Below are 25719 nucleotides of genomic sequence, written 5' to 3'. Positions count from 1 at the left end.
TGAAAAACCTTAAGAGTAGGCAGTACTCACAGCCCCACCTATATAATTAACCAATTGTATAGACTCTGTTTCAGCAAGGCATTTAGACATGAGTCTAACCTTACGCATGAAAAGTAGTTCTGGGATGAGAAAAAGGAGAATGAAGATAAAGTAACAATGATGTTACAGCAAAGTCTAGCACATTTTGTAATAGCATTCGTGTCCAGTACCTGACCTTCTTCAACGAGCAGCAATGCTTGGAAATAAAACAAATGTGCCCACATATTCTGTGCCAGCAGCAATCTGCAGGGGCAAATTTTAGAAACCACCCATTCAAGTAACTATCAGAGAACATAAAAGTCATGTAACTAGGAATATTTGCATACACAATTCCCCTGCAAACACAGCAAGAGGGGTGCATTTTTGCAAACAGGCTGTGCCTTGGCTTTGGCAGGACTAAAAATCTGCTCTATGAACTGATTAACAAAACCCACCAAATCATCACATCTGCAAAAACCATAAATAACTTCACAATGTCAGTATTGTGCCAATGGCTTAATACGGAGGTCTCCTAATTAAAAAATGTATACAACTCAGGAGTAATGGTATCCAAACTGAATGCAATTCTTGCCAAAGGTCCAAAGCCCAGTGAAATCACTGGAAGCTGATATAATTATGCTTTGGACTAGGCCCAAAATGAAGGAAATAGGTTGATGAGACATCTAAAAGCTCCAAGTGGCAAAATAAAAGACACTTAGTCATTAGTAGTAATCAGTGATATTTAGCTCTCCACAGAGCAAACAGCAGGGAACTTAAAACAAAAATAGTGCATTACACCTCCCATACACAAGGATATCGTAGCCAAAGCGAATCACGTCATTCAGTTTTAACGTGATGTACTTCTGGTCAGGAATCCGCACGTCGTTCACGAATGTCTGTGAGGAGGAAGCACAGGCACTATGTTGATGGAAGGGATAAAGCTGACATGTTAAAATGCATCCAAGCAAGCCAATGGAACTGCTAAAACTAATGGAACGTGCATACAAATCCAAAGACACCGTGGTCTACCCACCGTTTAGTGAAAATGAAATGCAGTTTGGCAATGGCCAGAATAATATGCGTTCTAGCTACTGAACTGAGTTTGTTTTCACACAGCTATTGCTGAAAATAAAACACTGCAAACATAAAACAAGTAAGAGGAAGACCTTTTTTACATGGTGTGTAATTCACTTGTGGAACTTGTCACAGGAGGTCTCACCAGGAGTAGATCCAAGAACAGGGAGCCCCATTCATTTTGGCTGCACCATGCATGCATAGTGAGCTCTGACCTCGCTGCCCAGGTAGTGCAAGCTCCTGCCAGAGCATTGTGCAAGCACTGAGCTCTGACCCCACCAGCTAACAAGGGCAGAGTCTAGCCAGAACCCCTGCTTCCACATGGTTCTGGAGTCCAAGGCATGAATGCTGCTCATGTTTGCCTTCCCCTCCTCCTTTCTCTTGCTCCACTGAATTCAGCAACAAGGGAAAGAGAAGATTAGCAGTGGCAGTATTCACACCCTGGGATCCAGAGTCCCACAAAATCAAGGGCCAGTCAAACCCCACACCAAGAGCTGTTGTACAGCAGAGCAAAGGAGGGTGCAACTATGCTGCTGCACCCACCCTGGATTTCACACAGTCAAAAAGCCCAAGGCTGAATCGATTCAGTCTTTGCAGGTTAATCTAAACTGCAGGGATTGAACTGATAAGCAAGTGAACAGACATTCACTTTTGATTCCAGAAATTCTGTCACATGCCTGCAGTGGCTCAAGCCAGAAGCCAGGGGGCATTAAAGCAGCCTCCCTGCTCAGCTGGACCAGACAGCTCAGGTACATCCACCCTGCAAGAAGGGGTTTGTGGGGGTGGTACAAAGCATCCTGGGCTGCTGGTGGACTGTGAGTTACTTGAATGTGGAGGGAACCTGGGACAGAAGGTCAATAAATCAATTTAACCTAACTCGGTTAAGTCTGATACTACATCTATCCAGGTTTATTTTAAACTGGTTTGGGCCCTTCTGAAAGCAGTTTACGTGCATTGAGCTTCTGTTGTGTTACAGATTTGAACTGGTTTCTGATCACTTATACCAGTTAGTGTGTAATTTCTGACCCTAGTGCAGAAACGCTGGACAGAACTGGGAATACAACTCAGCCCCCATGGCCACATCCAGACATGCAGCCATATATGGTTTGTGGTACTACAAACCTCAGGTAGGTCCTTCACAGTAAGTATAACCAGTTTCTATATGACCAGTTCAAAATAAAAACAGATCACAAACTTATGCAAACAAGAGTTGGCCTGCTGATGAGGGACTAGGCACACAGCTGCCTTCAGATGGCCATTGGGGGAAAAAAAAAATAAAAAAATTCAGGAGTTGTCCGATATTCCAAGATAGAATTCATAGAGCTACACAAACAGGAAATGAACAGCAGCTGTCTTCTGTTAGGTTTTGGGAGTGACAATACATTTACCACAGAGAATGTAGCCCTTGTTGGGTGCATGACAGTGAGATAACTGCTTGTGAAATAAGGGAAAAAAACAATCTGAGAAGTGACTTTGAAGAAACAAGCTGACTGATAAAAATGACGTAATACACCTGCAGCCCTGGGGCAAGACTCTTCCCTCCTCCTCCCCTCTCAATGCTCCAGGTAAAATACTCCTGACAAGAACAAGTATTAAATTGAGAGAAATATTTATTGAAAGCTAGAGCTAGACCCTTGGCTAGTATATATATAGCAACAACATTCCACTGGTCTGGGGGCAAAATATTCCCATTAATGAAAATGTGGTTCAACATTAACATTTACTCTCATTTTTAATTATTTTTACTTTGAAATTATTCTGCAATGCATCAGAAGTAGTGTATAAGGTCACGACATAAAAAGAGAGAAAATATTCTATTTGATATTATCCCACCTAACCATACCCACCCACACTATATAGGGCATTATAATAAGTATGGATTCAAATTTTTTTACCTAGAAATTAAAATAGTTCAATCTGAATTAAGTAAGGATACCCTGAAATAGAACAGAATAGAATAGCAAAAAAGAAAATCAAACTACATACATGAAATGGAATATTTCACTATCAAATTAAAATTACTTGATATGGTAGTACTTAACAAAGCTACTGACAAGTCTGAAATTAATTTTAAATATCAAAATGAAAAGATAAATATTTTTAATAAAAATTCCTTTGAAACAGCGTTTAGTTTTTTTCTAAACAAAATTTCTTGAAAGGTAAAAATATTAATTGAAATTGCTATTATACAAAAAATTCAGCTTAGTCCATACATCTTTTTACAATAGAAAAGTGTATTTTCCAGCTCTGAAAAACTGGTACCTGGAAAAAGTTGAAAAACCTAGTACTTGGGTCACTACACGGATCGTAATTCTTCTAAAGCTAGCTAATTACATAATAATATTAATGACTACTCGTAGGGGCGTACCGATAAAGATGTTCTTGACTGATACCAATAGCCGATTATTAACCAGCCATATTGGCCGCTACCGATACAATAACCAATTTACAGGAATGCAGCTGTGCAGTGTGGAAAGCAGGTCCCTGCAGGTAAGTTTGTGGGGGGGAAGGGATGGGGCAGATCAAGGCCACCACAGTGAAGGAGGAAGCGGGGCAGGGGCAAGGAGCGCTGCCCAGCCAGGGTGGTGAACGGGACGAAGCCGTGAACAGCTCATCCAGGGGATCACTGTCCTGGTGCTTAAAAATGACAGTGGGGGTGCTTGAACTAAAATTCGTTGAATGAACTTCAGTTCAAGTGCTGCCACTACCGTTTTTAAGTACAGGGACGCTTTTAACCAGAGTCAAACAGGGCAAGGACAGATGCAGGCTGCTTGTTGGACTCGGGGCTCTCTGCCCTGCTGCCTTTGCTCCAGGAGTCCCGTGCTAGCTGTGCGCTCTCTGCTAGCCTGGCAGCAGGAGGCACAACTTGCTGTCCACACTGCTGCCAGACGGGCAGGGGGCGCACGGCTGGCACAGGGCTCCCAGGGCAAAAGCAGCAGAGCAGAGAGCCCAAAGCCCACAGCAAGTGGCCTGCATCTGCCCCACACACAGTGGGGGGCGGGGGGGACACAAGGCATGCCCCACCCACGGTGCTTCCCCCAGGGGATGCATGCAGTGGCAGGGAGCAGCACCGCCCCGCTCCTGAATGAGCTGCCTGTAGCTGTCCAGCTCCCCACCCCAGCCTGGGTCCTATGTACTACAATGGCTGGGCAGCTCCCCCAACCCCAGCCTCTGCCCCTCTCCAGTGGTGGCCTTGATCTACCCCTCCCCATTCCCCTTCCTTCCCCCATGTCCCTTCCCCTCCACAGACTTCCTACAGGGAGCTGCTCTCCACACTGCTTAGCTGTACTCCTAGCCACATGCATGCGGCCGCACGCATGCACACGGTACCCCATCTCTCACGCCTGGAAACCCCAAGCAGGGTCCGCTGCAGGCTAGAATGCTGCCTGCCTGCAAGGGGAAGCCCGCCATTTCCTGAGGGAACCCAGGCATCTGGAGGTCCTGGCCATAAGGCTTAATTCTTTATATTTATTGGTGAACATTATTGGCTACACAGGCCAAAAAAAACCAATAGCCTATAATGTAAATTTCCCACACGTACTGGTGCCGATCTGATACTTCTAACTACTAATAGTAGTACAGCAGTAGTAGTAATTTAAAGAAACAGTTATAGCAGAGGGGGCAATTATTAACAAGTTTTGGCAAGGTGTCGTGGGTCGAAACGGCAGCTCAAGTCCTTGACAGGTGCTCCACCCCTTGCTCACCATCTTGGGACTAGAAGTCCCACCCCCTAACCCCTGTCCTTTGTCACCGGAAGTCTCTCCCCTTGCCCCCAGAAGTACTCCTTTTGGGAAGGGGGTTTGCCATCTTGGAACTGGAAAAAAAAATTATATACTAAAAATCAAATATTGGCAATAACATAATTTTATTTTTTAAAAATATTTTTGTCCTCATCTGTGTGCATTCGTGTGGTGTATATAGACGTGATTGCTTAATCATTCAAAATTAAGCCTTACTCTTCTATATTGTAGGGGAGTGTGATGGGGCAGGGGGTATAGAGGGGTGGGTGTGTATCTGTGTGGGTGTGTGTTTAATGTGGGGTAGGGAAGGGTGTGAGGGGTGGACGTGTGTGGGTATGGGAGATTGTTGGGGTCTGTTTATGGGGGGGGTGTTATGGGGCTTGTGGGATGCGTGGAGGGGGACAGTGGACAGTGGCTGGGGGTGCATGGGAGGGTGAGTGTGGAGTATGTGTGTGGGGAGGGGTGCATGTGGGTAGCAGTGAGTGGGGCTCCTCCCTGAAGGACGCAAGTGTGAGGCTGGGGAGGAAAGGGAGGTGCATGTGGGAATGGTGTGGGTAGGTGCAGTTTGTGGGGCGTGTTACTGTGTGTGAGGGAGGGTTTGTGGGTATGGTGGGGTGTGCATGGGAGCCCCCTCTGTGTACCCACCATGAGCTGGTCAGCACCTGCCCTGCAACAGCTTGGAAACCGCACACCTTGTGGTGCCTCCCCAACTGTGGCAGCACACAGCCCCAGCGTGCCCTGCACCTATACTACACTCACCCCTTCTGGAGTGGATCAGCCAGAACCCACACAGCCCTGAGTCGGCCTGCCCTGTGCTGCCCAGTCGTGGTGCATCCTGCCATCCCAGACATGCAGCAGACCTGGGGCCGCTCTGCAGCTGGACTGCCTTTCTAGGCAGCCCAGGTGGCAGGCGGCTCTTTCTGGCTGTCACCACTGTTGGCCCCAGCCCTACAGGAGCAGCAAGGACCCACACTGCACAGCTCCAACCCCATGTGCCTCACACCTGCTCCGGGCTTGCCCACCCAGGCTCAGCAGCAGCAGCAGCAGCAGCAGCAGACAAAAGCTGTTGTCCAGCAAGGGGTAAAACCGGTCCCTCCTCCCGCTACTGGCAGTTCCTTGCTGCAGCTGCCCGAAGCCCATGCGGGGCTGCCCTGCACCTTCACTGCCATCATCACCGCCTCTGGACTATGCCACAGGGTGGCCCAGCGTGGGGTCCAGGCAGCTGCTGCAGGGAACTGGCAGCAGCAGGAGGGGGAGGGGTCACTTTTGCCCTGGACTGAACAACAGCTTTTGTCTAGTGCCACTGCTGCTGAACCCAGGCAGGCACTCGAGCAGATGCAGGGCACGCAGGGTTGGGGCTGCGCAGTATGGGTCCCCACCGAACTGCAGGGCTGTGGCCAGCAGCAGCGGCAGCCAGAAGTAACCGCCTGCCACCTGGGCTGCCTAGAAAGGCAATCCACCTGTGGAGGCACCCCGGCCCTGTTGTGTACCCGGGGGGGGGGGTGGCACGATGTGCCACAGCTGGACTGTGCCTGGGCCAGGGGACCCACCATGAGTCAGACAAAGTCTCACCACAGGCTGTATATTGCCCACCCCTGAGTTACAGTGTGTATTACCCCTTTTCTCCTTCCCCTAGCAGTCTCTTTTAGCTGTTGCTGCTTTGCCCTAGTGACTTAACCCCATCACAGGTTCTAAGCTGGCGAGGAAGAATCATTCTTCTCGCTTTCCAATGACGACACTGGTGGAAAGGTCAAGACTCTGTTTTACAAGCAGTGTTTCTCATTGGTGTAACTATTTCTATTAGGCACGAGTTATTTTTAACCAAAGCAGCACACTTGATTACAACCTCCAGCTTGAATGTTGTTATACCGGTACAGCTCATTTCCATTCCTGTACAGGAACAGCTACAAGAACATAACTGCGTCCACACTATGGGAGAGGTCAGAGCTAAAAGCTGGTGAAAGTGGGAAAGCCCTGAGTCACCCAAGGCCCCACAATGAGTTAGTGCCGGAGCACAGAGAGAGTCAGGAGTTCTTGGCTCTCAGCTGTGCTGGATTCATTATCCCACATAACCCCTCAATCTTAATAAGCAGCCGCCCAGCAGAAGGGGACCTGGCCTGATTATCGAGAGGCAGCTTTTAAACAGTTTACCTCAGACAAATTAAAGAGACAGACTATACCGTACATCATTCCTTCGCATGACAGCTGCCTTGGCCCAAGGTCACCTTACTCAGCAGGAGCAGCTAACTAAAGAATGGACTAGCTCTTTCATAAAGTTGGTCAGAACATTGTTGTTGTTGTATTTTTGCTTTGTTTTGTTTTTGGGGGAGGGAAGAGGGGTTTAATGAAAAAAGAGTATCAAACCTATTTTGGGGGAGGTAATTTCCCTCTGTCCCACAACTGAATCTAAGATTTTTTTAAAAATGGAGAGTTCTGCAGGGGTAGAGAAGATAAACACACATACATTCTCATGCGCTCAGGTTTTCGACTTTAAGCAGCTTATCACTCCAACTACAGAAATTTCCGAGGGCCGAAATGACAGGATCTGGGCATACTACAAGCTCCCTTGTAGCACCAGAAGCCTACACTCTACCATGTGCAGAAAGGCTTCTGCCACTACCTGACAGCTGAGGGCATGTGTAGATGCACCCATATCTTCATCCATCTGGCATGGTACATTCATCAGATGGTACCTTCCCAGCATATAATTGGTGCTCTGGTGGCACAGATGCTTGAGTGGTGCCACGCAGAGCCACAAGAAGTACACAGATGTGTGCAGACTGCGGTGGCAGCTGCTGTCTGCCACCAGAACTTCCAGTGACAGAAGCAGCCAAGGGCAGGCACAGGCTTTGGCAGGAGATTTGTTCTGCTCCCATAAATAATTCCCGCTCACTCAACGGGGTCTACTTTGGCAAGTAAAAGCTATGCATGCACGTCAACATGCACAGGATCGGAGCCCACCAACCTATGTATATAGCGCACATCAGTCAGCTGGCAAGTTTATTACTTACCCCGTTTAAGCTTCCAAGATCCTTCACCCAGTGCTCATCTTTTTCCTTGTCATAGTTGATAACTGCATGCTGCTTATCCACACTGCGGGACTAGAAACAAAGGCATAATGAATTAAAGACTGGTCAGACATAGGATACAATGGTAATCAGAACAGTAAGGGTGATATTCTGCGAGGTTGGTATGAGGGTACTGACAGGAGAGGATTAGACATCATATTATATATGCAGAGGATCAATTAAAAGCCGCCATGGTTGTTCCAAAATATCTCACTGGAGGCAACCAGCTAATCACAGGCTGCAAGCTAAAATGTTTCTCCTAATCTTTCAGATAAATGCCCAGATATATAAGGTTGGTCTCACTCTTTTTTTTTTTGTTAATGTGTTACTGTTCAAAAAAGAAAAGAAAATCATTTCAAGCAGCAAAGACTGTAAGCCAGGATTTCAGCATCAACACGTACACACACAGCCCAAGGCAATCAGACTGACAACCTAAAGGCAGACGCTCAGCTGGTGCGAGCTGTCAGAGCTCCACAGTTACAACAGCTGAGGCAATGCAGCCAGGCCCTTTGGGACCTCCCCATTTTTCAACATTTCTTTGTAACCAAAGTTTACTTTCCACCTTGTACTTTAAAAAAAAAAAAAAAATTCTCTTAAATTGATTTGATTTCAGGGTCAAAAATGGAATTGATTTCAGGATTTTTAAAATTATTTTTTAGGGAGATTAAGCAAAAATCAACTTTTAAACAAATATTTCAGAACACAGGACTGAAAACAACCTCCTGAATTATCCAATCCAGTCACCCCAGTATTGAAGTCAATCATGTCACAGAAACCTGGTTCATATTAATACATTCTGTTTAATATAATTTATTAGCATCTGACCCAAACCAAGAGGTCTTCTGAGGTGGGTACGTACATTTTCCACTTAATGCTATTTAAATTTCTTTTTGAATAGGAGAAAAGTGCTAACATTTTTATATCAGAAGTCAGTTTGCTATTCAAAATCCATCTCCTGGAAAGACTTGAAGACATCAGTAATTTCTCAAATGCATAATCCCAATGTTTTCACATGAAGCTATTTGGACTTAGTAAATTTGGTCTTCAAAAATGCATAAATTTACTATGGGTAAAAGACTATACTCTCTTTTTCTGGGTTTTTTTTTTTTTTTTTAACACATCCTTTATAATTCAAAACATTTAATAAAGGTTACAAGCTGAAGGTACTGATAGACTCTTTACTCCACACTTAATGTAATTTGCAGTTTCCCCATGTGACCCAAATTCTAATGGGAAAAACTAGATCAATCAATGAAAAGTACATCAATATAAAACTCACTGAATACCTGTAATAATGAACATGCCATCAAAGTAAGAAGGCAAGCTACATCAAAACTATGATGTAGTTTTCCTCTTCCTGAATATCAACCAACCAACTGCTGAGAGAATTAATCTTTTCTCTTCTCCAAGTGTAATTATATTGGCTTCCATAATACCATCCAAAAACTGACCCTACCAACTTGCCTATAAGCAAACAGAGGCTAGTACTTTTTTATGAGGATTCTACAGTTGAAAGAACAGAAAGACCTTCTGTCCTGAAAAAAAATATATTGTTACTGCTTGCAGGAATTTTCTCTCCCTTGCAGATGTCAAATGCATTAATAATGTTCCCAACAGCAGATAAATCCTCAGCAAGTTTTGACCCAGAAATCTGCCCTCCAGAATAACCTCAGTGGGTCAATTTGAAACAAACACATCATCAACTTGGAGGTTAGGTTCTCAAGCCACATGACGTCCCATGTCATTTATAACATGCTGCAGCAAGCAGACGCTATTGCTTAGATATTGAAAAAAAAACCAGAACTGCCTTGGGCTGTATCACCAATACCAGGTTCTCTCACAAAAAGAGAAAAACTCTATATGAGTAGCCTTGGTTACCACTGGATGAAGACCCGCTGAATCTGGATGGACAAAAGTGCTTTTCTGCTGAAACCCCCCTAATTACCATGTCAGCCAATGGACATTTGTTAACAAGAGTGGGCACACCAAGAGGGCACCATGGACATAGGGCAAAGAAGTCACATTTGAAAATATCCTCCAAGACCCTACATGTTAAATCGCCATCCTCCCAGCCACAAACATAGCAGGCCGTGTGACCGAGACCCAAACCAAGGGGCATACAAATACAAGAGGGATCTAATCTTGCAGGAGACTTAACATTTGTCTACACATAAGCACAGAGGAGCCCCCGCCCAGCTGCAGGACCCCCTCATGCAGCTAAACCAAAATGACAGTTCGTAGGGCTCTTCCCTTGAGGGTACGCAGTTCTTTCCATTACTCAGTAGCACAGCTGAGTGGGGGTGACCTGGGTGCCAACTCTGTGGGGTGCAAAAGAAGCCATTATGCAGTGCTGGTTGATCATGTCACTGCATCTGCTGGCACTGCCCTGGAGGAGCTGCACTGCCACACCTCTGCCATTGCCTGTTTTATGACTTTTTCTTATTTCTGAGGTAGATGGCTTGCAACAAGACAACTAAGACGTTACTTTTGGGTGTAAATGAGGTAAGTCTGGAACTTTAGCAAAGCAGTGTTGAGAGGGCTGCAGGCCTCAGGATTATGAGCACCTTTTTATTACAGACTGCTTCCTCCAAAGTGTCATTCAAGCATCCCCACTGGGTAGAGTTGAAATCTCCCACCGGGTTTTGCAACTTCAAAGACATCACAGCTGTGCCTGACGAATACACAGCTACTGTAACCAGAAATGGCAGAGGAACCTGTCCTGAAAGATGCTGAGTGCTCACTACTTCACTAGGATTTAAAGGTTCATTGTCACACTAATATTAGGACACTACCCGACACCTTCACACAAGATGCCTCTACATTATAGTCAAGATAAACCCACCGCAGACAAAGGAAACTGCAGGTACTTTGCACCCTGAAGTTTGGAGAATGACGGAACCAAATGGAGAAGAAGGTGAAAGCTACTGCTAAGGTAGGCGCAAGATCATGGCTGGACCACTCACATAAGGCCTTGTGCCTCCCAAAATAAAACAGATCAAGGATGTTCGGACTGGGTAGCTCTACAGCTGACAAAAGGGCCTTCCTGGATCTTAGGTTAGTTATTATCAGTAGCGTCAGCAAACGCTGGCAACGCTTGTGGCAGAGCCAGCTCCAACTTCTAGCTACACAACACTGATTCAAGGACGTGGCTATTTCCCTACATACTCCCACAAGAAAGCATCAGAGGCACACTCCAATCAAAAAGAAGACAGATTCTACCTTGCACCACAACCTACCCGGTGCAGAAAAAGGGACATAAGAGACATGGATTTCACAGAGTCGGTCCCGTCTCCCTGATTTTCAAGATGCCCTGGACTTGACCCTGATGTATGTTAATGAAGCCTTGGGGCTGGTGGAATATAGCACAGCTAATTTCACCTTTTAGGGGCTACATGCCAGCCACAAATCACTGAAAGGGGGCAGAGAGATACTCCATCCCCCTCCTCCCCAGGAGCTGACCTATGCCCCCTGCAAACCCTTTCTGGGGAGGACATCTCATCTGCAGCCAGATTACATCTACCTGGCTGCCCCTGGGTAGTGCAAAAGGACAGATTTGAGGTGAAGAATCTGGCCCCTAGTCTTGAAGGTACTTTAATGCCTTCTTAAATGCTGATGAGACACAGTAAAATATCAACTGCTATTCAATTAATTCACATGTGAAATACCATGCTCTCATTGGTCCAAACAAGTAACACCACAAGAACCAGTTGCAGGAGGATTTGTTAAAGGGAACTGGAACCAAAATAGCTATAGTCAGTGTAGCTCACACCTTTCGCTGCATCACTACAAACCTGCCAAAAGCCACAGTTGTTTGGAACAGGAGAGGCTATTCCAGCATCACTTGCTTTCATAGCAAGTTAGTTTCAGAGGGCACCTATAGACATGCAGTGAAGTTGCTCCGACATGCTGTAATTCCAGCATGTCAGAGCATACCCGATGAATCGAGTCTGCTGAAGCGTGATAATTACCACACTCCAACACGCTCCAACGTCACACGTATCAGCGTCCCTGTGCTGAAAAATGGCAGCGGGGGTGCTTTAACTAAAGCTCGTTTGTTTAGTTGAACAAAAAATGGTGGTGGGGCACTTAATGCCCCTGTCGCCGCTCTTCAGTGATGACGCTCCAGGCCTGTTCACTAGAGTGACTCACAGAGCTGCTCTAATTAAAGTGCACCCCACCCCAGAACAGGTATATAAAACACCCCAAAAGTCAGCAAAAGCAGTTCTCTAAAGATCTGGAGGCTGATCAGCCCTTTGTCGTTCTTATTTAGCATAAAATATATAATATCCGACACAAAAAAGAGGGTCCGATAAGTTTCAAGTACTAACAACCACAAGCCACCTTTACCGCTTAAAGTTTGGTGCAAATGGATATTTAAGTATCTGATCTCAATTACGCTAATGAAGTAACTGATGCAATGATAAATACTTATATAAAAATCGCAGCCTCTGCCGTGTGTTGGGGAGAAGGGGAAAGATGCACAATTAAAAATGGAAAAGCCACTGTCTAAATTTCCTGCAACAATAAGATGCTTTTTAATACACATACACAACACTGAACTGTTTGATCACAAAGCAAAAAACAACCCCCATGTGCTAACAGCTGTAACCTAAGGGCTAAACATTCAAAACTAATACAAGTCTCACTTCTATTCCACTTGGAAAAAAGACAAGGAACAAGACTGCATCTTTGCCTTTGAGGTGGGGGTTGCACTCTTCATTTCTGAGCTGCAGAGGAGATAAGGCTGCAGGGTGCTAGGGGCCAGGATAGGAGGAGGAATTTAAAGTTCTTCCCAGCCTCAGCATGGAACCTACTATCAGTTCAAACAACTTTTCATGTGCTCTGTTGGCATGCTGGATAACTGTGCTTTCTGAAGTGTAAACCTGGAAAACGAATCAATACAATGCTGATTTAATAATATTCATTTTCTAGCTACACTAGCACTTCATGTTGTGCTAGACAGTGCTAGAAATACTAGCACTGTCTGCAGTCATACACACTATAATAAGGTACTTTTTAAACAACCAAAACTCTCAAGTAGACAGCCAAAGAGAAAGAGACAACGTGTCATTCTGCTCACCTCCCTAAAGCCTAAATGAAATATGGACTCCTCCAAATCACAAGCAGGGATTTCCTGCTGTACACCACAAGCTTAGTATCTAAATGGGTATATGCCAAACTAAGGACTTGCCCCAACCTCCTCTGTCAGCTTTATCCATCACTTTGAACATACATGTGGGCAAGGTGCTGGCTTGAGATCCCTGAAATTACTATATCAGTCATGCTCCTGTTGAGTCACAGCCAAAAGCAGTGTGGATCCGCAGCTCAGCAGTCTAAAACAGCAAGTCTCCAAAGCAGCACATCTTATGTTAACATGTGTCCTACAAAGAACTCTATGGCAGATGTTGATGGCTTCACGTGCGGGACAGGTGCCATGCTACGTATGGACTAAGAAACTGAGATTAAAAAAAAGTGACCAGACACGTAGACAGCAAAGCCACAAAACTGCTTGGGAAAGGGAAAGGATAGGGAATGTATGAAGTGAAGTCTCTTTCATTGCCCGACAGGACTTGGTTACAATCACAGCCCAGTTATAGGTACTGTTCTGATTTTCCCAATGTCAGCACAGTTCCCATGGGCTGGCCTTTCTGCTCAGACTCCGCTCACAGGATCCAAACTTGGACCTTGGCCCTGGCACAGCCAGGAGACACCATGTTATTGGAGATAAAATAAATAAATGAGGACAGTTACTGTATGCTGCTCACAAAGGACAGCATGATGCGCCTCCCTGGCCCTCGGATAACTGCAGCACACTGGCAGCAACAGGAATAAACATTCATTCTTAGAGAAGTATTTTCCATACAAAACAAGCTACACTGGTGTCATGAACACTTGCTGCTGAAGCGTTCTGCGCAGCCAGTGCTCCAGCATGGAAATACAAACCCCTTCACATCGGCCTTTAAAGAGAGACACAAGCAACCTTAACACCTCCACTCCATTCTGAAATATGATTAGCTATTGCTGTTAAAACTAAGATCCAAGCTTAACCTCTCATAAAAGCTATAACTGGCTAGATTTCCCTACCCCACTGGTTATTTTCTGCATTTTGGGTCCGTTTAAGTTTTTCTCCAAATTAGTCAGTCAAGCCCCCATCCCATGTAGTTTGCATGTGTGACACACTCACTCTGCACCGAATTCGTGGGGGATACAAGCCTGGTAGCACAATGGGTTACACAGCCTTGGTCCCAAACTGTAGAAGCTCATCACAGTCAAGATGGTGGGCATCAATGGTACCACTGCAAGGTCAGTGACTCTGGTTACATCCAGCTCCTCTTCAGGCCCCTCTGCCATTTGCCACTTGGCCCCTACCGTCAGTCTATGTTCCAACCTACCCAACTCTGCTATCTTTTATTCATCCCCTCCCCACTCTCCCTCTCTCTTGTTTAAGCAGCTCCTCCACACAGCAACAAGGAGGCAGACATTAAAAAAAGAAACACACGCAGGAAAAATGCAACTGTAACCCCCAGAACTTGGCAAGGGGATTCAGAGGCTGGCGCCATAACCAAAATGACTTAAGCCATTACTTGGACATAGACAAGATTTATGGCGGCTGGTCTCCCTTTATTGAAGTGGAGCTCTTACAGCTTTGTGCTAGTGGCCACTCACCACTTATCAAGAGGTCCAGACTAGCCAGAAGGAAATACATTTTGGCAGAATTCAGCAACTCGGGAGCTAGACTCTTCCAGCACAGGAGGCTTATCCAGATCACATCCAGAACTTCCCAAGATAATCGTGTGTCTGTAGTTCACCGTCAGTCTTGCTTCCCAGGTACTGCAGCCTCCATGTCCCCCAGGCTTCCTCAATTCTGCAATCCATTCAGAGAGCTGCCACAAAAGCCTGCTTTGTATGTTTGCTAGGGGAATGGAAACACTCATGTCTCTTCACACATTCAAACAGCATAATCTGGTCCTACTTCAGACATGTTTGCTTGTTGATGCTTGGCCTTCACTTCCAGCCTATGCTTTGATCCACAGAACTTCACTCCTACCTCCTTCTCTCATTTAATTCAGCCCTTTATCAACTTTCCCGTGCTTGTGATGCTCAGCTCTCCACCTACTTCATGTCACACTACTGCCCAGCTCCTCCCATGCATCTGGCCTCCCAATGCATCCTCTCTCAGTGAGCTGGAGAACCCCAATTCCTCCCAGGCCAACCAACTAGAGACAGTGGAAAATGCTGAAATGGAAAAACCAACACTACACTCAAACATTGTGGAAGAATGTGGACATACACTAGCCCCACTTGTGTCCCTTTACTTGGTGTTGTAGCCTGCCTCACATCCCCCACTTAAACATGGTCCACTGTAGACTGCAGACTCGCCAGAACAGGATCTTTTGGCTTCATAACTGTCTGCAAAGCATCTAGCTCACTAGTGATAGTTATTGAATTATTAGAGTAGGTTCTAGGAAAACATGGAGTCAGATACACTCCAAGGAGAGAAGGGAAGCAAGTGGTGTGGGCACACAACATGCTACTTCACTGGTACATTATGGATGGAGCATAGATTCACCCTGGCCACACTCCACTGGCTCCAGGAAATGCCTTTGCAGGAAGAAAGCAGGGGCATTAAAACCAGTGAACAGTCTCTGTGGCTTCTAGTGAGGCCTCCTGAGATAGGGGATTACCAGAATGGGGGGAACGCTTCAGCATGTCAGTGAATCCACCCAAAGAATATTAGGAAAACTAAAAATATAACCAAACGGATTGAAGAGCCTACATGTCAGCTTTCTCCCAGCTTCAAATCTGCATGCTTATTATTCTATAGTCATTCTGTACATCACTCATATAACATGGGGTAGGCAAAGTGGGACATGTGCCCTGAGTGCTACCCAAGTGGAGATATGCCAGGAGGACAGGATGCAAGCACCTCACGCTGGAGCTACTGCTGCTGCCTGCCTCAATATGCCTGCACCTTCCAGCTGCAAGCAGCAGCCAGTGCAGGCATTGTGCATCATGAAGCACAAAGTATTCTGGGAATCAGAGTTTTGCAGGGTGACAATGGAGTTCACTGTTGCTGGGGGAAGAACTGCCCTGAATTTTGCTGTTGAAACAAGCATTTTTTTTTGCCCTCTGAACATAAGTTGTGGCAAGAAAAAGTGGAGTGAAAGTCTCCCCTGCAACCACTCAGCAGCAGTTAACTCCATTGCCACTCTACAGATCTATGATTCCCAGAATGCCTGGCACTGACTGTTGTTTGCTGCTGTTCCTGCACCTGCAAGCCAGAAAGGCGGGGCTGAGGACTGCTCATGGTGCATTTTTTCCACACTACACTTCTGCTGTATATACAAAGACAGAATAAAAACAACGGTAAAAAAAACATTATTAAGGTTGAAGAGTCAAGCCCTCCCAAGTTGCCAGAATTCAAGTGGTCCCTTTGACCATAATTTGTCTCCCTTGTGCACGCGTATATAGACTTCACAATTGCAAATCCAACACTGATAAATGCAACGTAATGCTCATGGGGAAAAAAAAAACCTAGTTATATATACACTTGATGTACAGACTGACTCTGAAATGGAAATTACCATTCAGGAATGGATTTTGGAAGTCATTATGGACAGTTCTTGAAAAATCAATGTGCGGCAACAGTCAAAAAGGTAAATGGAAGGTTAAGAGTTGTTAGGAAAGGAATTGAAAATAAAACAGCAAACATCTCTGTTCCCTTATGCATCAATCCATGGTGCACCCACATCATGAATACTCAAGCATCTCTGGCCAACCCATCTGAAATAGGATAATAGAAAAGGTAAGAGAAGGATAACAAAGATGATCGTGAGTATGGAATGACTTCTATACGAGAAGAAAGTGAAACAGCTGAGGTTCTTCAGAAAGAGAGATAACGGGGGGGGGGCGGGAATATAATAGAGGTCCATGAAGACAAGTGGTGGGAGAAAAGTGAACAGGGAACTACTGTTCACTCTCTCTCAAAAGAACTAGTTGGACACCTAATGAATGTATCAGGTGATAAAGAAACATGGTTGTTTTGGGGTTTTTTTTAACATAATGCATCATGACCTTGTAGAACTCATTGCTACAGGACACCGAGGTGGCCAATAGTAGAACAAGGCTCAGAAAGGGGTTCAACAAGTTTATGGAGGAAAGGGCCATCACGGCATGTAACATCAGGCTCAGGAAATTCCTAACCCCACAAATACAGGTCGCTACAGTGGCAGCTGTGATTTTTCTGCCCGCCACCAAGTTGGTGCCTGGGGCTGCTGCCCTGGTTGCCCCTCCTTAGCTACACTACTGCCAGCTCCCAATCCTAGTTTCCTCCTGTAGGCTCTCAATCTCCCCCTCAAAATGTTGTTGATCACCTGCTCCCATCTTTTTCTTTCTCAATTCCTTTACCCAGTCTCAGCCCAGCTTGTCGTGGTTCCTAGTTGTGCTCATCCACTCCCCCAACTGTAAATCCATTTCTATCTTCTCACCAGCTGACTGGCTTTCGACATCTCCTCTGATTTCCAGTTCTAGCCTCCCCTCTGCAGTCCCAGTCTCCTACTATTACACCTCCCTCCTCTGGCTCTTGTCCAAATCAGGTACAAAGAGAAAAGCTTCCTTGTCTGTGTTACCAGAATGCCAGAGCCCTGCTCTCAGCCCCAGTGCCTGGCCAAACCCTGAAGTTGGGAACAGCCATTATAGGGAAAGCCTGGCTCTGTCCATAAAATCCAGTGTCACAGAAATCTCCAGCACCCCTTGGAGATGGTAGTCTGGTCAGCACCAGGAGCTGAGACTCAGACTTGCTCAGCAGACATACGGTCCATTGTCTCTACTGATCATGTGAGAACATCACCTTTTCAAAGGCTTATTACCTGGCCACATGTGGGCAGAAATTCATGAGACTATGAAAAGGCAAAACCATCAGCTGAAGGCCAGCACCAAATTTCAAGTCTCTGCTCCAAAGCAGTGGAACTTTTCAAAGAAAAAAAAAAAGTCGCCATAAGTTTTTAACAAGGACAAAGTAACTGCATTTTTCCTTAGGCCAGTCCAAGCAATTAAAGCTTGGCAGAGTTTTAAGCAAGTGAGAACAGGGTCTTATAATGGGATGTGCCACCCAACCTTAATAACAGCAGCACCACAAGCCCCACCTAAAATAAAAATTATTAGGCAATCTTAACTGCAAGCGTAACTGCCAGGTGCCATCTGTAATTGGTGTTCAGACATGCAGTTTTATGCAAGGTAGATTAAAAGCCATACACACACAAACAGAGCTTTGTTCCACAGAACCAGTATTTAAGGGAGTGCTGCTCAAATGTTTTATACCAACATTTTTTTGAAAAAAAAAAAATCATTTTTGTACCACGGCAAAAACCAATTATATGAAATATTCTCTATTTTAGTTTAAATGTTCTGACTTTTTTGACAAAAAAAAAGAAATAGATTGTCTGGGAAAATGTTTGTTTCATTAAGAATTTTCAGTTCATGAAAATTATTATTTTTTAAAACACCCAAATACCAACCAGATTAAGCAGAAGATGAGATCTGATAAAACTGCCAATTATATTTTTTCACAGAAGTTTTTTTTTTTTGCGGGGGGAATATTCAATTTTCTCTCAAGTTTCTATTAAAACAGTTTTCATCTGAGCAGAGGTGAAAAAAGGGGGACATACTTCAAAAACAAACAAACAAACAAAAAAAACTTTTTAAGGTTCAAGACAAAATTTAATTGGGCTGGTTTACTAATTGAAGCCTGATACTGATACCATGACTGCTTGATGATACTAAATAGATAATCCCGCAGGAATCAGGGTGATTATTCACAGAACACAATTCCTCTCAACGTAACAATGAGAGAACTGAGCCCAGAACCAAACTGAATCCTCCAGGCGAAACCTCAAAATATAAGTTAGATTTAATTTCCTTCCCTTTCAAAACCAATGCAAGCCACACAATTACTTGCACTAAACTCCTTACCACACTGAAAAAATATTTTAAATATTTCTAATCCTTTCAGTACTTGCAGATTTCCAGAAAGATTATGTTTCCCCACTAGCAAACCCATTCAATCTCAAGCTTGAAGGCTACAATTTTCTTCAGCTACTTGTTTGCCAACAACAGTTCCTGCCTGAAATACATGAACACGGGTCAAAAATAAAGCATGCAGCATCCCTTTATAATTTATTAAATATTCAAAAGGAGAGGGGGGGATATTTCTTTCTTGAGGAGTGTTTTTTTTAATTGGACCGACCGCATGCAGCTTTCCTGAACCATTAAGAGTATGTCACTCCAACATTATCTTGTTAAAAACGAAAACAAAAAACCCCCCAAAACCCCAACAACGACCCCACTTTCTGACTGCTTAGGGATCCAATAAGTGGATGATGCAAAGTAACAATTAAAAGGTATAAATAAGAATCTACCCCAAATAACTCCTAGAGCAGTAAAATCAAAGTTGACCAACTCACTGTGAGCTTCTTTACACAGGGACTGCTATGGCATCATGTATTTGTTCACTGCCCAGCACACAGGATTGTGACACCACTGTAGTCTAGCTGCTAAGACAACCATCTGCCCCATTCCCCTGACAATGCCAGTCTTCTCTGTGCTGTACATTTACTAGGAATAAGCCAATTCTAAAGTTTCTTCCCTCAAAAGCATGCTCACAAATCAAACTAGCCCTACAACAAGGATTATGATACAGAAGGTGAAAGCTAATAGCATTGGTTCTGGTCCAACATCCCCACAGAATTTTGCCAATGCACCTCGATGAAAACGTGCAGCACATCTACATTTAAGGTGAACTGCAGTGCCAGTCTGCATAAGGGCTTTGTGACATGGGCAGCCATTGTAGGAAGGTTTATTTTTAGGTTCTTGGCTTCTATCTGCTTGCACTCAACTTTGCAAGCATCCACTTGACATGAGAACTTGTGCCGTCTGTCCCAGGTGAACTCGTACTGCTTGGAACACAAGCCAGCTTTGAGGAATGTCTCTGGAGGTGAAAGGGGCGAAGAAACAATCCTCCATGCTGCTTGAAATGAGAACTGAGGTGCCATCTGAAAAAGGTGCGTTACTGAATTAACATGCTCAGACAGGGTCACTGCAATTTGCTTCATGAACATTATTAGCTCATCAGCCTAAACAAACAGTCCAGAACATTGCTTCTGGATAAACAATTTAGTCCCTGCAGAACCACTGCCCTGTCTCAATTACATCTTCCTTGCAGATCCCACTGTAGCACCAACTAAATTCCTGTCAAATCCTACTTTGTTTCCCCCAAGTGAGATCTGTGAAGAAAAAAGCATAACTTGAATGTAAAAGGATCCCCACTGCCAGGCTCTCGTACTCCAGGTGCACCATGTCAGACGTGCCTCAAAGCAGCTCCTCACTAGGAAGTCTTCTATGTGGCATGGAGAGGTTCAAAGCCCGAACAATTCAATCTATTAATCCTGCTCAGCACTGCCTACAGCAATTTTTGGGCCCAGGCCAAAGTCTTTGGTTGGGACCCTTTTTGTTAGCTGGGCCACACACACAACTCTTTACAGCTCCCAAATTTAGGATCGTGGCTGCTTTAATTATGCTAGTCCCAGAATGGTTTTAAATTTCAAAACATCGGGAAGCTTTATATTAAAGCCATTCCTGATCCAAAAAAAGCAGCCAGTATGAGTCTCTCTGAATGCCAAGGTGTGGGACAATATTCCCAATTTTCCCCTCTTCTGTGGGCAGCACTGGCCCTGCTAACACCTGACTATACAGACGTCTAGATCTTTAAGAATGACTAAAACTGGGTATCTCCATTATTAGGTGCCCAGATTAAGACATCTGATTTTCACAAAGTGCTTAGCCCATCATCCTATAAAAGTCAGGTTCTTTTCAAAGGGCCCCAAATTGTATATTCAAAGGTCAAAGTCCTTTTGAAAACCTTGGCCAACAAATGCATTTTCTTCCTTAGGCCACAATAAGAGGATGGGGAAAAAAAACCCAAGGATTTTGTCCAGATTAATACAGCCTTACAGAAGACACCAGGATGTTTCTGACAGCTCTTGCGTCTCACGTTCCAGGCAAACATGTAAAAACACAAGCTAAAACAAGATTGCGTTAATCATGGGGAAACCCAAACAACTGATCTGCCATCCACCCATCACAATGCTGGAGTTTCAAAACCTGGAATCCCGCTCTAGCTGCTGCATGCCCTGAACAGCAGCAGAGTGTCTTGAGGCACATCAAAGTTTCTCTTCTGAAAACGCCTACTCATATTTTGTCACAGATAATCCAGTCTATTAGGACTTAATCTTCTTTAAAGATACAGTTCCTCCCAACTACAAGTTCTACCCACTAAACTCTCCTCCCATTCACAAAGTCCCTTCAACTACCCCATAAAATCACCCACCTGGAAACATATTAGGAAAACATTTAATATGCGTCTCTACACAAATTAGCAGATGGAAGCAGGGAATGGAACCCAAACTGTGCAAACAGTTAGCTCTCTGCTGACCACCACTAAATGCTACCACCAGTGGTCCATGGACCACTGCTTGGAAATCTCTGCTTCAAATAGCCTAATCCAAAAGTTTCGGTTCTGAACGTCCACAAAGCAACTAGGGGAAGCTAGTCTGCCAGTTGTGCCTTCAACGATACATAATGGACTTCACGTGAAACATCAGACCACCAAAGCCTCAAAAAGGTAGATTTCTCTGGGGTGGGTGAGTGAAATCACCTTTCTGCACAAGTAATACAGTAATTCTGATGGATAAAAGGAAGTCACTTAATTCATTTTAGACAGTAAGATTGCTACATGGAGCACAAATGCTTCCTTTCAGGTTAAAGACCCAAACCAGGGACTTAAAGCACTGACAATATAATTAAACTTTCAGTTAGCAACATACAAAATCCAAATGTGCCAATGCACGGTACATGCAGCAAGAGCTGCATGAGAAAAAGTAGCTGAACCACTCTGCATACCAGGACTGGACTGTGTTCCCTTTGTGGAGTACGTATGCCAAGGTCAGCACTGTTAGTCTGTTTCATTTGATTTACAGCCAGTACAACACTGATTCCCAATCTAATGACAAGGCTGTTTGCAAACATTCGCTGTCACTTTCACCAGTGCATTAAACCTTTGGGGTGTGGTGCACCGAGTTTAAAATCAAGTTCTCATTAACTAGAGAAATAATTCAAACCAACCAATACCTCTGCAGCATCTACCTCACCTTTACTTTACACTTGTTATAAATACCCCTTAAAGGTGCAATGGATATTACATCGGAAGAGATATTATTAAATGCACACTTACCTGGAGCATTAGTTCACATTCATCTCTGCCGACAAATATCATCTCCCGCGGGAGGCGGTGGCGAATGCCAGTGCTGCTCACCAGGAACCACGAAGTGACACTCATTTTGGTGTTTGGCACTTATCCTTTAAACATCCTGAGAAACAAAACACATGTACATGATGTTCTTTAGTTCACTAGCCATCCATGGAAGCAAGTTCACCAACAGCACTGACCTTACTCTGAAAGCATGGAGGAAGGTGTGGGTTTGGGGGGGGGCGTTAATAGGTTAAAGGATCTAACAGCCTGAAAACTGAAGCTACTTGAATCCAACAGCCTGAAAACTGAAGCATGGGGAAGAAGCAGAAATTCAACCCACTGTGTGCTCCAGACTAGTAGAGAGCACAGTTTCAGCTTCCTCTATCTCTATACTTAAGATACCTTGTCAGAAACTACTAGCTGTGCTAACTCAGAAACTGCCCAGCACAGGACAGGGATGTAATATTTCCTCTTGCTTCTTCTGTGTGATACTCACATCACAGATCAATGCACCAGGGAGTGGTAGAAGGAAAGTAGTACCCTCAAGCTTGTAGTCTCCATCCCCCGCAGATCGTGGGAGTAGGAAGAAGTCTCATCTTCCACCTCAGTGAGCTGGCCAGAGTGGTGCTGATACAAGGTGAGTGATGAAACCTTCTACTAATCCACTCCAATACCAGATTATTTCCCACATACCAAGGCAAGAGGAGGAACCATGGGACGAACTATGACACTCTAAGTCACAGTCTGCCACTGCCCCAGGCTTTCCTTTAATACTGGGCAGATTATAATACTGCAATCTAGTCCTAAAGAAACAGCAGAGATCAGCAGAGCTGACATCTAAAGGGAAAGCTGTAAGCAAGTGGCCAACCAAACCTGTTCATTGCCTTGCTCACCCCTCAGGTTTCTGTTGTCCCTGGGAAACAGCATGTAGATTAGAAAGCCACTGGTGACATTTGTTTCCTTCTCAGTCTCTCTCAGGCCCCAGGCTCACCATCTCTTTCCCCTGAAGAAAGAGAGAATGGACTATCACAAATCAGACTCCCTTTCTTCCCCAATCCATTTGATTTTTCCCTCCCTCTTCTCAGCTCCCGCCTACAATATTCCCCTGAGTTAAGTTTAGTTTTGTTTCTAGGTGGGCTGTAGACAGGAGAATTAGACCTTATTTTCCTGTCATCTCTGCTCTGCAATAGTTTACTGCAACCCTGATAAACCAGAATTCCCTCCTGTCAAGGGAGGAAAGGCCTGCAATGTCAATGTATTAAAGAAATGGGAATCAATGACAGGAACAGAGAAAAGACAATTTAATAGACCAAACGGCTCATAAATCTTTGCCTCTCTTTGAGGATCTTGGAGAATATTAGAGATGCTACTTATACTCCAAAGCTTTATGCATGAAATCATGAACTACCATGCTCATGCAAAAAGATGCATTGAACAGCTTGGGTTTGGATCTCAGGCATCGCATCCTCTTGTTGGGTAGTCTACAGAGGCAATCCTGTACCACTAAAAATGCAACCATCCATCTCAGCTACACCAAGTACTTTTGTCATGAACTCCTTGGGGTTGGGGTCCTGCTCTCACCTCCATCTGGCATCACACCCACCACCAGTGCTTCAACAACCAGAACTACCCAAGCATCCCTGGCCTGCCTGATTTTAGTAGCTGTGAATGCCCTTGAGCTACACAAGTCCTTTGCATCCCTTTTCAGCCCTTCCTCCTTTGGCCGATCAAAGAGCCAAGGGGCCACTAGGCAGAGAAAGCTCCCTGGCCTCTGCGGACAGCCCGTCGCTGCTTCTCAGTCCCATTGCTCATCATCTCCAGCCGCGCACACCCCAGGGCCCCACACACTGACCACACTTATGCACACACGTGTGCACAGACGCGTGCACACATGCATGCATGCGTGTGTTTGTGCATATGTGCATCTTGGATGTCACTCTACTGTCCCATCACTTATCACCTCCAGTCTTGTGCACCCAGGGGGGCCTGGCCCATTCTCAGACACACAAGCACACATGCACACACACAGGCATCTTGGCTGTCACTTTGCAGTCCCATTGCTTGTCACCTCCAGCCTTAAGCACCAGGGAGAGGGGCCAGGGCCATTCCCCCCATACACACACACACACTGCTTCCCTCAATACAGACCCATGCATGCACGCGCACACACACTGTATGCACGCGCACTCTGCTTCCCTCACTAGACGCACACATGCAATGTAGACACCCACCCACACCCAACGTACACACACACACACACACACGCCCGCACACACCCAATGTACACACACACACACACACACACACTCTGATTCCCTCACTACACACACACACACACGCCCGCACACACCCAATGTACATACACACACACACACACACTCTCTCTCTCTCCCTCCCCCCCCGTGCGGGCAGAGCCGGGGGGGCAGCGCGGCGGCCCCTGCAGCGGGCGGAGCCGCCCCAGCCCCGGCAGGCGGTGCGGTGCGGTGGCCGTAGGGCCTCTTTTGTGCACGGGGCCGGGGCGCGGGGCTGGGCCCGCCGCACGACCCGGCCTGCCCGGCGCCAGGTGCCCCGCGCCCGCCCCCGCGAGCACCCCGGAGCCCGCCCGGTACCTGCTGCGGCTGCGGCTGCGGCTCCCGCCGGGCGCGGTGGCGGTGGCGGTGGCGGCAGGCAGGGCCCGGCCCAGCCCAGCCCGACCGCGGCTACGGCATCGCCCGCTCCGCGCCGCCGCCGCCGCCGGCTGCTGCCGCCGCCCCGCCCCGCCCCGCCCCGACGTGAGGGGCGGCCCCGCGCCGGTCCCGCCCCGCCGGCAGGTGCGGTCAGGTGACGGCCGGGCCGGGGCCCCGCGGCTGCCCACGGGCCCGCTTCCTGCGCCTGCAGGCGGGCCGAGCAGCGCCTCGGGCCGGGGCCTGCGCCACCCGGAGCCCGGGCTTGGCCTGAGACGCTTCTTTTGTTGCTGCCTAGATCAGCCGCTCCCAGGCAGTAGGTCTGAAACTCTGGGTGGAGCAGGAATCAAAGGAGGGTGCAAGTGCACCAGTACCCGCACCCTCCCCCCGGATCTGCCGCTCCTTCTGCTCCACATGTGCCCACATGCCATCCAGAGCAGGCAGACGTGTGCTGCTACTTCCCCCACATGCTCCTAAAATTTCTGGCCATAGTTCCAGCCTTTGTAGCAGCCTGCAGTCCAGTGTTGCAGCCTTGTTAGCTGTCCAGCATCCCTTATATTTCCAAAGGTGCCTCTCACCCTGCTACCCAACCTCTAGCTCCAACTGCAGCAGCAGTAAACCCTAATCAGATTTCTGGTTAATTGGCTTTTCCACTCGTATGGAATACTAACATTGCTTCAACAGCATCTTTCATTCAAGGCTCTCATAGGGCCTCACAAACATTAATTAAGCTTCATGGCACCTCTCTAACACAGATATCAACATCGCTGCTTTGCAACAGAGCGAGCTAAATGAAGCAAGTTTCGTATCGGGGCAGGAAAGGAATCCCGACTCTTCTGACCGTTTAGGAG

The 25719-nt window shown here is 46.0% G+C and overlaps 1 protein-coding gene across 6 annotated transcripts in view; it reads right to left on the bottom strand.

The window, feature by feature from the left end:
• The window catches only part of CEP170B (centrosomal protein 170B), an 81199-nt gene extending 56242 nt beyond the window's left edge, over positions 1–24957 (bottom strand). For 2 of the 6 annotated variants that reach the window (XM_090034154.1, XM_090034155.1), the window contains exons 1-5: positions 24815–24957; positions 23099–23208; positions 22188–22323; positions 7844–7933; positions 836–914 (exon numbers count right to left, since the gene is read on the bottom strand). In XM_090034154.1, coding sequence (XP_089890280.1) covers positions 836–914; positions 7844–7933; positions 22188–22292 — 274 coding nt within the window. In that variant the 5' untranslated portion in view covers positions 22293–22323; positions 23099–23208; positions 24815–24957. Of the gene's footprint in view, positions 1–835; positions 915–7843; positions 7934–22187; positions 22324–23078; positions 23209–24814 lie in introns of all 6 variants that reach the window. The other 4 variants (XM_090034150.1, XM_090034153.1, XM_090034151.1 and 1 more) reach the window with 3 other exon arrangements.
• Positions 24958–25719: the final 762 nt, after the last annotated feature.

This window comes from Crocodylus siamensis, chromosome 2, assembly GCF_052110815.1.
Source record: "Crocodylus siamensis isolate JL-2025a chromosome 2, ASM5211081v1, whole genome shotgun sequence".
Taxonomy (NCBI): Eukaryota; Metazoa; Chordata; order Crocodylia; family Crocodylidae; genus Crocodylus; species Crocodylus siamensis.
This window is presented reverse-complemented; position numbering and strand designations above follow the sequence as displayed.